This window comes from Bactrocera neohumeralis, unplaced genomic scaffold (genome assembly GCF_024586455.1).
Source record: "Bactrocera neohumeralis isolate Rockhampton unplaced genomic scaffold, APGP_CSIRO_Bneo_wtdbg2-racon-allhic-juicebox.fasta_v2 cluster10, whole genome shotgun sequence".
Taxonomy (NCBI): Eukaryota; Metazoa; Arthropoda; class Insecta; order Diptera; family Tephritidae; genus Bactrocera; species Bactrocera neohumeralis.
Genome location: NW_026089623.1, coordinates 13,305,952 through 13,320,437, shown reverse-complemented (window position 1 = coordinate 13,320,437; position 14,486 = coordinate 13,305,952). Strand labels below are relative to the sequence as shown.

The window sequence follows — 14,486 nt, the reverse complement described above, 5'->3', positions numbered from 1 at the left end:
AGCTGCAACAATTTTCACCTTGCGCTGTGGCGCGCCGCATTTTCGCTCGTATCTCGGGAACGGTTCGTCCTACGGCCATGATCACATATACCATTTCGGTAGCAAATGACGTGACAAATAACTTTTGTTTCATACATTTTGCCATGAGATGCGTATTTCAGGCGCTAGGTAGACAATTTCACGATTTTAAGCGAATTTCCAAAATTTCAAGGCCGGAGTTGGGGTTGAAGATGCAATCCGATCTCAAAACAAAAAGTTGCATTGGAATCAGGAAGTACTATGGCAACTTTTCCGCACTATTAGAAATCCCGAATCGAAAAAAGTCCGGAATCGACCCACCCTACTGCATATTCCTTTTAAAAGTGAAAATATCGACGCTCTTGCTGATAATAAATATATACAAATATATGAAGATAACAAAGATTTAATCTTAAAACGCAGAAAAGAGTTTGAGTCCAACTTAGGTATGGAAAAAACCCTTGAAATTTGTAGACAGTTGTGTAGAGGAAAAGAAGACGAAGATGCTGATGATGAAGATGAACAAGAACATGCCAATATTGTCTTCGAAAATGATCCTTATGCATTGATAGCGCAATATCCGGATTCTACAATCAATGCTGATTTGCAAAATGCAGCACTTAGCAAACTTGGTGCTGTTGCAAAACAAAGAGAAAACTTGATGGACACTCAACATTTCTGCGAATTGATGAGATCGGCAAATACAAAACAAAAAGATCTATTAATGAACATTATTCATCATTTGCTAACTCCACATCAAGTGCCGCTTCAAGTTTTCTTTACTGGTCCAGCTGGTAGTGGGAAGACTTTTGTTATTAAACTTAGAATGGAAATTTACAACAGATTTACTGACAATGATGGTTACTGCAATGCTTACATAACTTGCGCTTCAACTGGCAAAGCTGCTGTGGCAATTAATGGTACAACAGTTCATACAGCTCTTAAAATTCCAACTTCCAAAATGTTACCTTTATCATTTGAAACATTACATTTGTACAGATCATGTCATGGTAATAGTCTACATTTCACCAAATACAAAAATTGAAGATGTAAAACATTTCATCCATCGAGCGCTTATTGAATATACTGATGAGGTTTCTGAAATACTTGGTGGAAACTTCCATCAGCTTCCAATGGTTTTATCTGGAGATTTCAATGTAAATTTTGCAGATGACAAATCACAACCACTAAGAACATTTCTTTTAGAAAAATTTAAATTACTTATAAATAACAATCCAAAAGAATCGACAACGGAATACGGTACTACTATTGATGCTGTTTTTTCGAGGTATTTGCATAAAATAGAATCACAAACATATGTATCATATTTTAGTTACCACAAGCCAATAGTTTCAGCAATAGAATTCAATGACGAAACTGATTAATAAGTATTACTTATAATAATAATATTAATAATAAACTGTTTTTGTCATTTGCAATTATTTCTATTTTTATACTCTCGCAACAATGTTGCTAACGAGAGTATTATAGTTTTGTTCACATAACGGTTGTTTGTAAGTCCTAAAACTAAAAGAGTCAGATATAGGGTTATATATACCAAAGTGATCAGGGTGACGAGTAGAGTCGAAATCCGGATGTCTGTCTGTCCGTCCGTCCGTCTGTCCGTCCGTCTGTCCGTCCGTCCGTGCAAGCTGTAACTTGAGTAAAAATTGAGATATCATGATGAAACTTGGTACACGTATTCCTTGGCTCCATAAGAAGGTCAAGTTCGAAGATGGGCAAAATCGGCCCACTGCCACGCCCACAAAATGGCGGAAACCGAAAACCTATAAAGTGTCATAACTAAGCCATAAATAAAGATATTAAAGTGAAATTTGGCACAAAGGATCGCATTAGGGAGGGGCATATTTGGACGCAATTGTTTTGGAAAAGTGGGCGTGGCCCCGCCCCTACTAAGTTTTTTGTACATATCTCGGAAACTACTATAGCTATGTCAACCAAAGTCTACAGAGTCGTTTTCTTCAGGTATTTCTATATACAGTTCAAAAATGGAAGGAATCGGATAATAACCACGCCCACCTCCCATACAAAGGTTATGTTGAAAATCACTAAAAGTGCGTTAACCGACTAACAAAAAACGTCAGAAACACTAAATTTTACGGAAGAAGTGTCAGAAGGAAGCTGCACCCAGGCTTTTTTTAAAAATTGAAAATGGGCGTGGCGCCGCCCACTTATGGACCAAGAACCATATCTCAGGAGCTACTAGACCGATTTCAATGAAATTCGGTATATAATATTTTCTTAACACCCTGATGACATGTACGGAATATGGGTGAAATCGGTTCACAACCACGCCTTCTTCCAATATAAAGCTATTTTGAATTCCATCTGATGCCTTCTCTGTATAATACGAGTATAAACATTAGGAACCAATGATGATAGCGGAATAAAACTTTACAAAAATACGGTATTTGAAAAATATGTAAATGACGTATTATGAAATCTCGATTATCACTTTACCATGCGAGAGTATAAAATGTTCGGTGACACCCGAACTTAGCCCTTCCTTACTTGTTCCTATGTAATTTTATGGTGTCAAACAAAAATAAAGAGATATATTTTTTGTTATTTTAGTGTTTTAGTTAGATATAATTTGAATTATATTTTTATTTTGCGTAATTCATTATTTCTTAAAATACTAAATTTTCTTAATACTTATCTGTACTTAAATAAAAACTAATTAGCGAAATTTGAGAGAAAAATCAGGAAAACCTATATAAAATTAAGCACAATTTTTTTTGCAAATTGTATCGATTCTACATTATCCGAAGGAACTTCGTTCCTACCTGGTGTCCCACGACACCACATTTCTTTTTCTCTTAAGGGAATAGGAGTAGTATCGTCCCGATTTATCTGTTTTTGCCAGTACCACATACTATTAAGATTCCACACACAGAGATACAATTGTGTATCCCATGCCTGGACCAATTTTTGCCATCTCAAGTGTATAATTTTATGTCTCTGTCATTTTTATACTCTCGCAACAAAGTTGCTAAGGAGAGTAATATAGTTTTGTTCACATAACGGTTGTTTGTAAGTCCTAAAACTAAAAGAGTCAGATATAGGTCTATATATACCAAAGTCATCAGGGTGACGAGGAGAGTTGAAATCCGGATGTCTGTCTGTCCGTCCGTCCGTGTAAGCTGTAACTTGAGTAAAAATTGAGATATCATGATGAAACTTGGTACACGTATTTCTTGGCTCCATAAGAAGATGGGCAAAATCGGCCCACTGCCACGCCCACAAAATGGCGAAAACCGAAAACCTATAAAGTGTCATAACTAAGCCATAAATAAAGATATTAAAGTGAAATTTGGCACAAAGGATCACATTAGGGAGGGGCATATTTGGAAGTATTTTTTTTGGAAAAGTGGGCGTGGCCCCGCCCCCTACTAAGTTTTTTGTACATATCTCGGAAACTACTACAGCTATGTCAACCAAACTTTATAGAGTCGTTTCTTCAAACATTTCCATATACAGTTCAAAAATGGAAGAAATCGGTTAATAACCACGCCCACCTCCCACACAAAGGTTATGTTGAAAATCACTAAAAGCGCGTTAACCGACTAACAAAAAACGTCAGAAACACTAAATTTTACAAAAGAAATGGCAGAAGGAAGCTGCGCCTAGGCTTTTTTTAAAAATTGAAAGTGGGTGTGGCGTCACCCACTTATGAACCAAAAACCATATCTCAGGAACTACTTTACCGATTTCAATGAAATTCGGTATATAATATTTTCTTAACACCCTGATGACATGTACGAAATATGGTTGATATTTCGTATATACATTATGAACCAATGATGATAGCGGAATACAACTTTACACAAATACGGTATTTGAAAAATATGTAAATGACGGATAATGAAATCTCGATTATCTCTTTATCATGCGAGAGTATAAAATGTTCGGTGATACCCGAACTTAGCCCTTCCTTACTTGTTAGTCATTGATTTATCGCACTTTTAGTAGTTTTTAACAGTACCTTTATATGGGCAGTGGATGGGAATATCTTCTGATTTCATCCATTTTTACAATGACAAAAGGGATTTGTATTAAGCGAATTTATATAAACTAGAGTTTAAGTGGCTTAGAAGATACGTACATTAGTCCAAATAGAGTGCCGGCCGGCGGGGAAGTGGTCCGATTACGCCCATCCACAAACTCTGCCTTAATTTTTTGCCATTACCAAGATCCAACAAGATATCTTAATTCTTACTCAAGTTACAGCTTTCTTGGTCAGACGCACGGTCATCGTCCTGATCACTTGTAACCCTATATCTATCACGATTAAGTTAAGGTGATACATATATCCGTTAGGTAAACAAAGGTATTATATTCTGTAGCAACATATTACAAGTGTATAAAAATCAAATTTTTTGAAAAGGCTAAATTTGAGTTAAAAAAATTGCAACTCTGAATGGTAGAATGTAGATCCAGTAATTACATCAATTTCTGACTAATATGTCAAATATGAATAGCGAGATGAGTTATACAAATTGTGTTTCTACTAAATACGAAAAATTAATAAACAATAAATTAACGGATAAAACTTAAACCGATTATGACTACGGATATACATTTGCTAAACTGACCTTGACATTGTGTTAGTGTACTTTCCCACATTCTTTTTGACTTATATTAAAAAGTTAGTAAATTCTCATTTTATGCGAGAGTTTTATTTTTTGTGGATGAGTCTATTTTTATCTCTATTATATTGTATTATCTCTTTAACTTTTCTAAACATTCAAGCATCAATATGGTCACAGTTCTCTCTAGATTATGTGCATGTTTGTTCAGTCGTGAATTGGTTTTTATATCAAATAGTTCGTGCAGTTTCAGTAAAATATTTTAACTAGTGATTTAGTTTTGGTGAACATGTTTTGAATAATTAAATATTGTATTAACATCCTTAAATGCAGGTACATAAATGAAGAAGATAACTATTTCAATTATCGTAATAATTACACAAATGCTGAAACTTTTATTTTTATATGATAGTTCATTGTGAGTGCATTAAACTAAAATATTGTTTATCAAAAATATAGCAATTTCGCTCTAATCAAATTTATAAATGCGAAAATATATAATGATAATATTATACTAAATGCTTTAACTAAAACTCCTAAATATCCCATTACAAAGCGCTATTTCATGTCAGTTGTAGGACACGTTGTTCGCTACTTTGTTGAGATATAGTAGATGAGTCAATAAAATTTGATGAAGTGATGATAAAAGTTATAAGTTTACACATTAAGTTTTAATAGTACGATTATCTATTTGGAAATTAAAAATGGGGTTTACCAATTTATTTGTGAATCATTTGTACCGTTGTTATTTATAATGAAATCATAGAGATGCAAAGATGCTTAATCGGTGAAAAAGAATAATACTCTCATATCCCGGTTGATTGGAATAACGTTCGTGTGAAGTTTGATTTCCATATGTAAATTAATGTATGTTTGATAGCTATTTTATTAAAACGCGAAAAGTTTGTCTGGCGACTTTTGATATGAACTGAAGAACTATTTGAGTGGCACAAAATATACAACCATCTCGTAAAATAATCGCAAAGCTATTTCATACGAGTCGCCACATCCACTTCTATTAATGACGACAACATCGAAAAATTAAAGAAACAGTGCTTGAAATGCATCATCTCAACATCTCTTATGGTGGGGTACGTATGAAGCACTTCAATGCCACACTTATAAAAAAATACTTTAATCTTTTGCTAAAACGACGTCGAGAGAAGGTAGCAAAAGAAATACTTGACAACTTATCTTGAGCCTACATTCATCAAATGCATCATCACTGGTGGCTCTCGTCGTGCGTTTGTTAATAGGTATTGGAAATGCCCAACAATCTAGCGATCAGAGCTCCAAAACAGAGGCAAAATCGAAAAAAATTAAGTTCGATGAAGTCAATAAAGGATTAAGCATTTTTAGGCTTGTAGTGGCTCATGAGATTTTTTTACGGGGATAATAAAGATTTATATTAAAGTTTTTTTTGTCAGATAGTACACTTCGTCATTGTGTTATAACATTTTCCAATATTCATATTTCTGTTCCAGATAAGTTAATGAAAAATAAAAATTAAATAGTAACAAATGAACGCAATTATTATCTGCCAAATTCAAACAAATAATATAAGCTTCGAATAGGCATATTTTTTAGTAATGAAAGCATGTTCATAATATGGCAAAAGACATACAAGTACAGACGTCAAACTTGTGGAACAAATATTTGATTCATAAACTTTCATCTTTTCATTATATGTATGTATATGTTTATATAGTACATGTGGGTGTTGCAAATAGGGCTGTCCAAGTATGCGAATTTCAAAATTCTTAATTTATAAACAAGAGTGCTTATTATCTATGTACATGTCCAAAATTTAATTTGATATTTTCATTGACTTGGGACCATTAAAAAATAAATTTTTGTTTTTTATCCAAGTTGTGTAACATGTGTGTTTGACAGCAAGCTGTGGTATAGTCGTATAAAGTTATCATAATTATTTCTAAGCTTTTCTATCTTTGTTATTATTTTCATATCCTCCCAACATTTGTCCGGATATTTTTAACACCTAAGTCTAATATAAAATTATAAATATCAAATTGATCGGACGAGACCAGTTCAATTTTACCTTGTTTAGAAAACTATTGGAAGCTATAAAAAGTGTTCTAACTTGCAAAAGAAGCATTAAATTTTACACCGAAGTTTGTACAGATTGGATAAAGGAGGTTGTACCGTCAACATTTAGTTAAAATCTTATAACTCAGTAACTGATCGACTAAATCAAAATATGTTGAGTATCATTATTAAGACTCCTCTATACTAAAAATTAAAAATAAGAGAAATAGGACTAAATCACATGCACTTTCTATGACAAAATTTTAAATAGATCGTTAAATTACTTCATGGTGAAATGTTGGTGTTTCACTATAAAAGAGGAATAGAATTTGATACGGTCAGAATAGGTTCATAGTGTCGACTAAAAAATTCTGAAATTTAGGTGTTGTCCGGCTCTCTAATAAATTTTATATACATATCTCACAAGCTTCTAAACTCGTTTTGTTATTTTGATATTTTATAATAACATAGTTTTAATATATAAGAGTTCTGAAAACAACTGACACACTACTTTTAAATACATATACATATATGCTTTGTCTGATTTAATTTTGTTTAATATTTAATTATATGTTAATAATTATTAGCTTATGCATTATACATAGCTCCAATTTTCTTGTATATTGAATTTGCCCGGTACATTTGCTGCTTACTCATATGTATATGGTAATAATTGCTGATGTAAAGGAGTCTTAAGGTTCCTTATAACTCTTAAGCAACTGCTACATTATCCTTCGACATAAGGCTACTACCAGTAAGACAAGGACTGCTCTAAAGATTTTAGTTTTTCCTTCCAAATCAAATTATACATATTATTTAACACTAGAACTTGACGAAATACAACACTTCATCCATTAAAGAACAAACTAATTTATTTTCTATAAGTCTCATTCCGTACAAGTCGGGTAACAGCTAACAAGTTCATTAAATATTGTTATTTTATAAGTTACTATTGTTTAAATTAATTATAAAAGTAACAAAAGAATTTAAGGGACACAAACAAATGAAGGCTTATTTAATAATGAATTTATGCTAAATAATTGTGTTTGACCATAAACACATGAACAGTTCACATGATTGCATTAACAAAAGTTTTAAATTTTCCGTAGACCCGAATATGACCCCGTATATGGTATAAATTTTAGAGTAATGTGTTACATAACCTTAATAAGAAGAAGAATTTCAACAACTTAGATTTTTAAGCTCAAATATAACGTAACAAACCACCAAACAAAATTTTCGAAAAATAAGTAAGTAGATCTAAGTTTTCTGTTACTACAGTAATTTATAAGAATTAAACTCGTGATCTAAGTTTTCTGTTACTACAGTAATTTATAAGAATTAAACTCGTGATAGTACTTCTTTCTGTCTTATTTTTCTTTTCGGAACTAAATGTGGCCGCAAAGCGGAAGGACAGATATCGCATAATTTCAACACCGAAACTGAATATAACAATACTTTGCTGAGGTATCGCCTATCTCAATCAAAATTTATGGTTTAGAGATTAACTGAATATGAGGACTATCTTAACTTTTGGCACCAAACCTCTACCCCATCTAACCTGAAGTTATCATTAAAAAAATCAAAATATCTTAATAAGATTGCGAGAGTGTTTTACGTAAACATTTGTCCCTCTTTTCTGAATATACTAATTTTCCTGGGATATGAATTTAAATACGATTAAAATTATAAATAGGGAGTTCACAAGTCGTACTATTTGTGGTATTTGGTCTATTGCCTATTAAATTATGATAGTTGTAAAACGAATCTTGTGGGCGCCCTGTACTATTTAATGCACTATTGCATGCGCTATTTCTGCAATTAATCAGCTGATTCAAACAAAACAAAAAAAATTTATAAAAATTAAAATGCCTAGAAGAAGTGAAAAGAGCAAATTAATAGCTGCAATTTGCGAAAAATACTTACAAGACATACTCATGTTGGAATTAAGTAAGTTGTCCATTATTTCCTCCAAAAATTTTTTGCAAATGTAATTCTTTTAGGTGATGACGATGAGCAGGAAGAAGTGGATGAACAATTTAGAGTGAATATGCTTATATTATTGAACAATCGCTGAAGTGCTCACTTAGGAGTTCCTAAGTCGAACCATTGGGAGCGGAATGTATTAAAGCATTTTGACGAAAACAGATTTTGCCAAATGATGCGCTTAAACCAAACAGAATTTGCTTACCTTCTAAACTTAATAAAAGATGATGATGTGTTTCGAAATGATTATAACGCAGCACAACTTTCGATCGATACACAACTTAAGATCGGCCTTTTTCGATTAGGATCATCAGGTGAAGGACTTTCGGTTCGTAAAGTGGCATCCTTGTTTGGTATAGGAGATGGCGGTACCATTCAGATCGTAACCAGGCGAGTTTTTAATGCTATTATTAACTTGAAACAAAGGTTTTTATACTGGCCCGATGAAAGGGAGCGATTAAAGCTTATTGCAGCAACAGAAAAGGAAATGCCTGGGTGTGTTGGATACATTGATGGGTCTGAAATTAAGTTGGCCGAAGCACCTGTGAGGAATCACGAAATATTTTTTCCCGTAAGCGCCAATATTCTGCAAAAATTCAAGTTATTTGTGATCATCAGCTACGCATAAGACAACTTACACTTGGTTCGCCGGGAAGTGTTCATGATGCGAAAATGTTCTCGGGATGTTTCCTCTCAAAACATCCCAATAGATTTTTTTCAACCTCGCAATGGATAGCTGGAGATAGTGCATATCCATTAAAGCCATTTTTAGTAACCCCGTTTCGGCAAAATAGTACAGAATATAGCAGAGAAGAAAGAGAAAATTTCAATAAATACTTTTCCAAATACCGCGTACGTATTGAAAATTGTTTTGGGGCCTTGGAAGAAAAATTTTCAAATCTAAAAGAACTCAAGTTCAGATTGCACACTATCCAAAACAAGAGAGAGTGTAATGAGTGGATAATGGTCTGTTGTATTTTGCACAACATTTTTATAAATTTCAACAACGAATATCATGAAAGCAGCGTGGAACCCAGTGTGAATTTATTACCATCAACAAACCTTAGACATAGTCTACTGAACTTTATTCAAAACCATCCTATTGTTTAACGTTTTTACTTATATAAATATTCATTGAAATAAAAAAATTAACTTTACCTACTAGTATTACCCTCTACTTTACCTGTACAGAATTCGGTATGACGCTATGCTTTCAAATGTTACAAAAAATAAACGATTAATTTCACTAAATCAGACAAATTTTATTTCATTTAAATTGTTTGGTTAGATATATATATATATATATATATATATATAGATGTACACATACGTACTTTTGTCGGATTGTTTGTTTTCTTTTGTTTTTTAGCTTTTATAGAAAAGTAAACAAATATTTATTTTATAAATTACAGCATTTATATATTTTATAAAATCGTATATATCTAAGTGTTCGTCATATCTAAAACACCAAAATTCAATGTAATACTGTTTGGAACTTACGTTTACTAATTTATTTTCAATATTTTTTTTATTAAAATATAGCTCATTCTATAATATAAATTACACAATTAAATATTTGTGAATTTCGTAAAAAGCTTGAAACTTTTATTTGTATGGTTTATATTATAGAATGAGCTATACTTTTATAAAAAATTATTACATTAAATTTTGTTGTTTTAGATATGTCGAACACCTTATGTATTTAAAATGTTTACATATTTAAACTCCGGACTATCGCAGCGTTATTACAGAGCTTTCGGTTGTTTCTTAAAACTATTTTCTGGCACTTCAGGCGTAACATTAATTAATTGAATGTATAAATAAAAATATAAGTTAACGAAATTCATTTTTTAATTTAAACAAAATCAAATTCAATATATTAAATTAAATTAAACTCTATTACAGTGGCGAGCACAAATGAGTATATGTATAGTGATTTTTCTTACAATATTCGCAATGCTTTTCATGACAAATTTTTTCATAAATTTTTCAAACGAATTAGTTCAAAAAGCATATAAATCAAAATTTCAAACATTTTACAACATTTATAAAAATCCAACAAACTCCCATATGAACTTTTAAGAAATTTTCGAGTAAGTTACAAATTTTATTTTAGATTATTATGCCAAGTTTCAAGTGCCTTAAAATTTCCGTTGATTTTAGATCATTTTTTGCTGACGGATTTGTAACTTACTCAAAAATTTCTTAAAAGTTCATATGGGAGTTTGTTGGATTTTTATAAATGTTGTAAAATGTTTGAAATTTTGATTTATATGCTTTTTGAACTAATTCGTTTAAAAAATTTATGAAAAAATTTATCATGAAAAGCATTGCGAATATTGTAAGAAAAATCACTATACATATACTCATTTGTGCTCGCCACTATATTACCTTAAATCATTTAAGTTACGTTAAAATAATTGTTTATATTTAAGCTTAAGCTCTTCCATAGCTAATCGCTCTTTCATTTCGAGCTCAGGAACTTTCAGCTTTTCTTCGCTTTTAAAATTCCTTTCTTTCAAATCAAAATTCTTTTCTTTTAACACCAATTCTCTTTCCCTTATAACTAACTCCCTGTCTCTTGCTGCCAATTCTGCTTCTAGTTTTTCTTTCTTGAAACTAATGACTTCGGCTTGGAGTTTCATTATTTCCGAAACCCCCGTTCTGCTGTATATGCCCTTACGGCTCGTACTTGGCGTACAACTAATTTCGGCAGAACTTTCGTTACCATTTAAATGTAACACACAATCTGGGCCTTGGGAGCTCTCCGGTTCTTCAATCGGTACTGCTATCTGAGTTTCTACAGCACCTTCAAAATCCAAATACTCAGCGGTCATCGTATCTTCGATTGCGGCACATTCACTAACTCTGCTCCCAAAAATGTCTTCGAGCTCGTAAAAAAAAGTGCACATTTTTAGTAGAGTACCTTAAATAAAATATAGGTTATTCAAATAAATTGGCAACTGAAACATCTAAAATACCCACTTTTAATAGTTTCGCCACTCATGCTACCTGCTCCCGTCGAGCCTTCCCATGTCTTCGCTTTGTTGTAGCTCACTCTCATGTTCCGCACTTTAGAACGCACAAGCTTCCACTCCATGGTTAGATTTTTTGCCATGCAGAACTGCTTATAGTAAGCTTGAGCGGACGGCTTCTGTTAAATAGATGTTTCCAAATTATTAAATTTAATATTTCAAGAAATAAAAACAAACCTCAAGTTGCCGATTTTCCAACAGAAACTCAATTAGAGACTTCTTTTCTGCTGCCGCCCATCTACGGGGTGGGTTGCAACGGATACGCTTGGCTTTGACCTGAAATTAAAAAACGTCATTTAGTAATACATGTTTACATATATTTCTTCTAATTCAAGAATACTTACGTCATTATCTCGGGGTGATTCCATTTTTGTTTTTAATTATTTTAACTAATAGCCTGCAGACAAATTAACAAAATCAGAATGTAAATAGAAACAGCTGATCGAATAGCATCCACAAATAGCAAGGCAAACATACCTTTCAGAGTTGTATTCTGATATTAAAATTTTACTTGCGAAACAAAAACAAAACTTTTACAACTGTTGTATTACAATAGCGCAATAGACCAAATACGACAAATAGTACGACTTGTGAACTCCCTAAATATGTAGATATCTTTCATATTTAAAACGATCATGAGTGAAAATATAACAATACCAATTCGGTCAAAACATTACTTTTCCCATCTCATTAACGTACATATGACGAAAGAAATAAGAGAAAAAAGAGATATTGGTTAAAGAATAATTTGCAACTCTTAAAATATACACAATTCCTAAAATTAATCTCATAACATAAAATAGTTTAAACTTACATGTGAACAAGTGCAAAACTTCTAGAACGGAAGATATTACATTATTTCTATGAGCAATAACTCATACCAAATTTCGTGAATATATCTTGTCAAATGCAAAAGTTTTCCATAAAAGAACTTTTTTCCGATCTTTCAGTTTGTATGGCAGCTATATACCATAGTAATCTGATCTGAACAATTTCTTCGGAGATTACATTGTTGCCCTAGAAAATAACCTGTGCCAACTTTTGTGAAGATACATTGTCAAATGCAAAAGTTTTCCATACAAGAATTTGATTCCGATCGTTCAGTTTGTATGGTAGCTATATGTTATAGTGGTCCGATATCGGCAGTTCCGACAAATGAGCAGCTTCTTGAAGAGAAAATGATGTTTGCAAAAACGATATCTTAAAAACTGAGGGACTCGTTCATACATATACAGACAGACGGACAGCTCGACATACTGATCACATATATATACTTTATAGGGTCTCCGACGCTTCCTTCTGGGTGTTACAAACTTCGTGACAAACTTAATATATATAAAAATTAAATCGAAATACAAGTATGTAAGTAATATTGTTTACTTCCATACTGCTGTACGGCTAAGAAGTCCGAGGGCAATGAATTCAGCAAATTTTATTTTCTTAGACTCCGGCCTATTTTTGGGACGCTATTCTCTAGATTTATAGACAATTCCGAAGTCATATTCATAAAATCATGTCTCGTCACCACCGAGCTAAACTCCACATCGCTTTTACGAAAATCCCGGTGTTTTCTAAAATGTGTTGATAGATAAGAGATCTTTTTATGCTTTATTTTTGATTCCAGCACGTCGAGAACTGAAGCCGCTCGATCTTCCCAAGCGACATCGTTTTACTCTATGAGCTCTTGAAAAGTTCAAAAAAGCTCCGTCGTTTTCGAGCCAAATTTTGGTGAGCGATAAGACCTATTTCATCTAGGTTTGATGTGGTTTGTGGGCCGGAGGAATCATTGGCTCACATTTCTTCAAAAATGATGCGGGTGAAAGCGTAATCGCGACCGTTATCGGGCTGTGATATGCGACTATTTAATGATTGAAATTGAAGCACGTGATCTCGGCGAGATTTCTTTTAACGAGACGGCGTCACTTCTCACACATCGCATGAATCAATGAATTTATTGAGAGAACACTTTGGAATATGTAAAGTCTAAGGTCTATGCGGACAGTCCCACAAACTAGTCATCGAAAATTGGATTCAACGGATGTACCATCTGATACGTAGCCATGGCCAACATTTGAAAGAGATAATCTTCAAAAAATAAATGCCAAAGAATGTTCTTTCATATGATAATAAACACTTCCCCATTAAATTTTAAGTTTCTAAGTCTATTCCTTAAAAATTTGAGAAAACTCGAAATGGATCACCCTTAAATTTCAAAACTCCTAATATAAGACTAACATGATCATACCTTAACTTTACGTGGTGCCGTAGTTAAGTGAACCGTATTAGAAAACTGCTCAATATATTATCATTGAAATCGATATACAGTCAATCCTACCACTACGCTTGAGTACCAATCCCTCTTATACTTTTGCGTTTTACTCAGTGTGTACGAGAGTCAACCAAAATTTAAAAAATAAAATTTTTAACAAACAGAACGTAAGTACTACATGGTACTTAAGCGGGATTCTGTTAGGGTCATTCTCTCTTTAAGTACCATCAAGTCAATATATTTTGTTGTGGCACTTAACCGGGATTGACTGTATATATAAATATAATATAAATATTAATTATTTTTTCTTTTATTGCAGGTTGTGCGCATATTTGACGTGGTGCAAATAAGTTATATAAGGACTTATGATATTGTAGAAGATTATGGCAAGTTTTAATTGTTCGAGAATTATAGCAAGTAAAATAATGCGAAACCTTTTAACGGCTATTTTGATTTTGTTATATACACAACGAAGTAGTGCTAATCAAAGTATGTATAATGTTATATAATTGTTTAACACAT

The 14,486-nt window shown here is 32.6% G+C and overlaps 2 protein-coding genes across 7 annotated transcripts in view; one reads left to right on the top strand and one right to left on the bottom strand.

Moving 5' to 3' along the window:
* Positions 1–4,620: 4,620 nt before the first annotated feature.
* LOC126765255 (vitellogenin-like) overlaps positions 4,621–14,486 on the top strand; it is a 60,431-nt gene continuing 50,565 nt past the window's right edge. For 2 of the 5 annotated variants that reach the window (XM_050482950.1, XM_050482949.1), the window contains exons 1-2: positions 4,807–4,961; positions 14,284–14,453. In XM_050482950.1, coding sequence (XP_050338907.1) covers positions 14,348–14,453 — 106 coding nt within the window. In that variant the 5' untranslated portion in view covers positions 4,807–4,961; positions 14,284–14,347. Of the gene's footprint in view, positions 4,688–4,806; positions 4,962–5,392; positions 5,720–14,283; positions 14,454–14,486 lie in introns of those variants that run through there. The other 3 variants (XM_050482948.1, XM_050482946.1, XM_050482947.1) reach the window with 3 other exon arrangements.
* LOC126765312 (uncharacterized) lies at positions 10,265–12,171 on the bottom strand. Of its 2 annotated transcripts, none has more exons than XM_050483032.1 (4): positions 12,040–12,171; positions 11,873–11,971; positions 11,646–11,814; positions 10,265–11,586 (listed from the first exon to the last, which is right to left on the bottom strand). In XM_050483032.1, the coding sequence occupies exons 1-4, from the start codon at positions 12,061–12,063 to the stop codon at positions 11,072–11,074; spliced, it is 807 nt and encodes a 268-aa protein (XP_050338989.1). In that variant the 5' UTR covers positions 12,064–12,171; the 3' UTR covers positions 10,265–11,071. The 2 variants fall into 2 exon arrangements, with proteins under 2 accessions (XP_050338989.1, XP_050338990.1); XM_050483033.1 differs by having other exon boundaries at positions 11,646–11,811.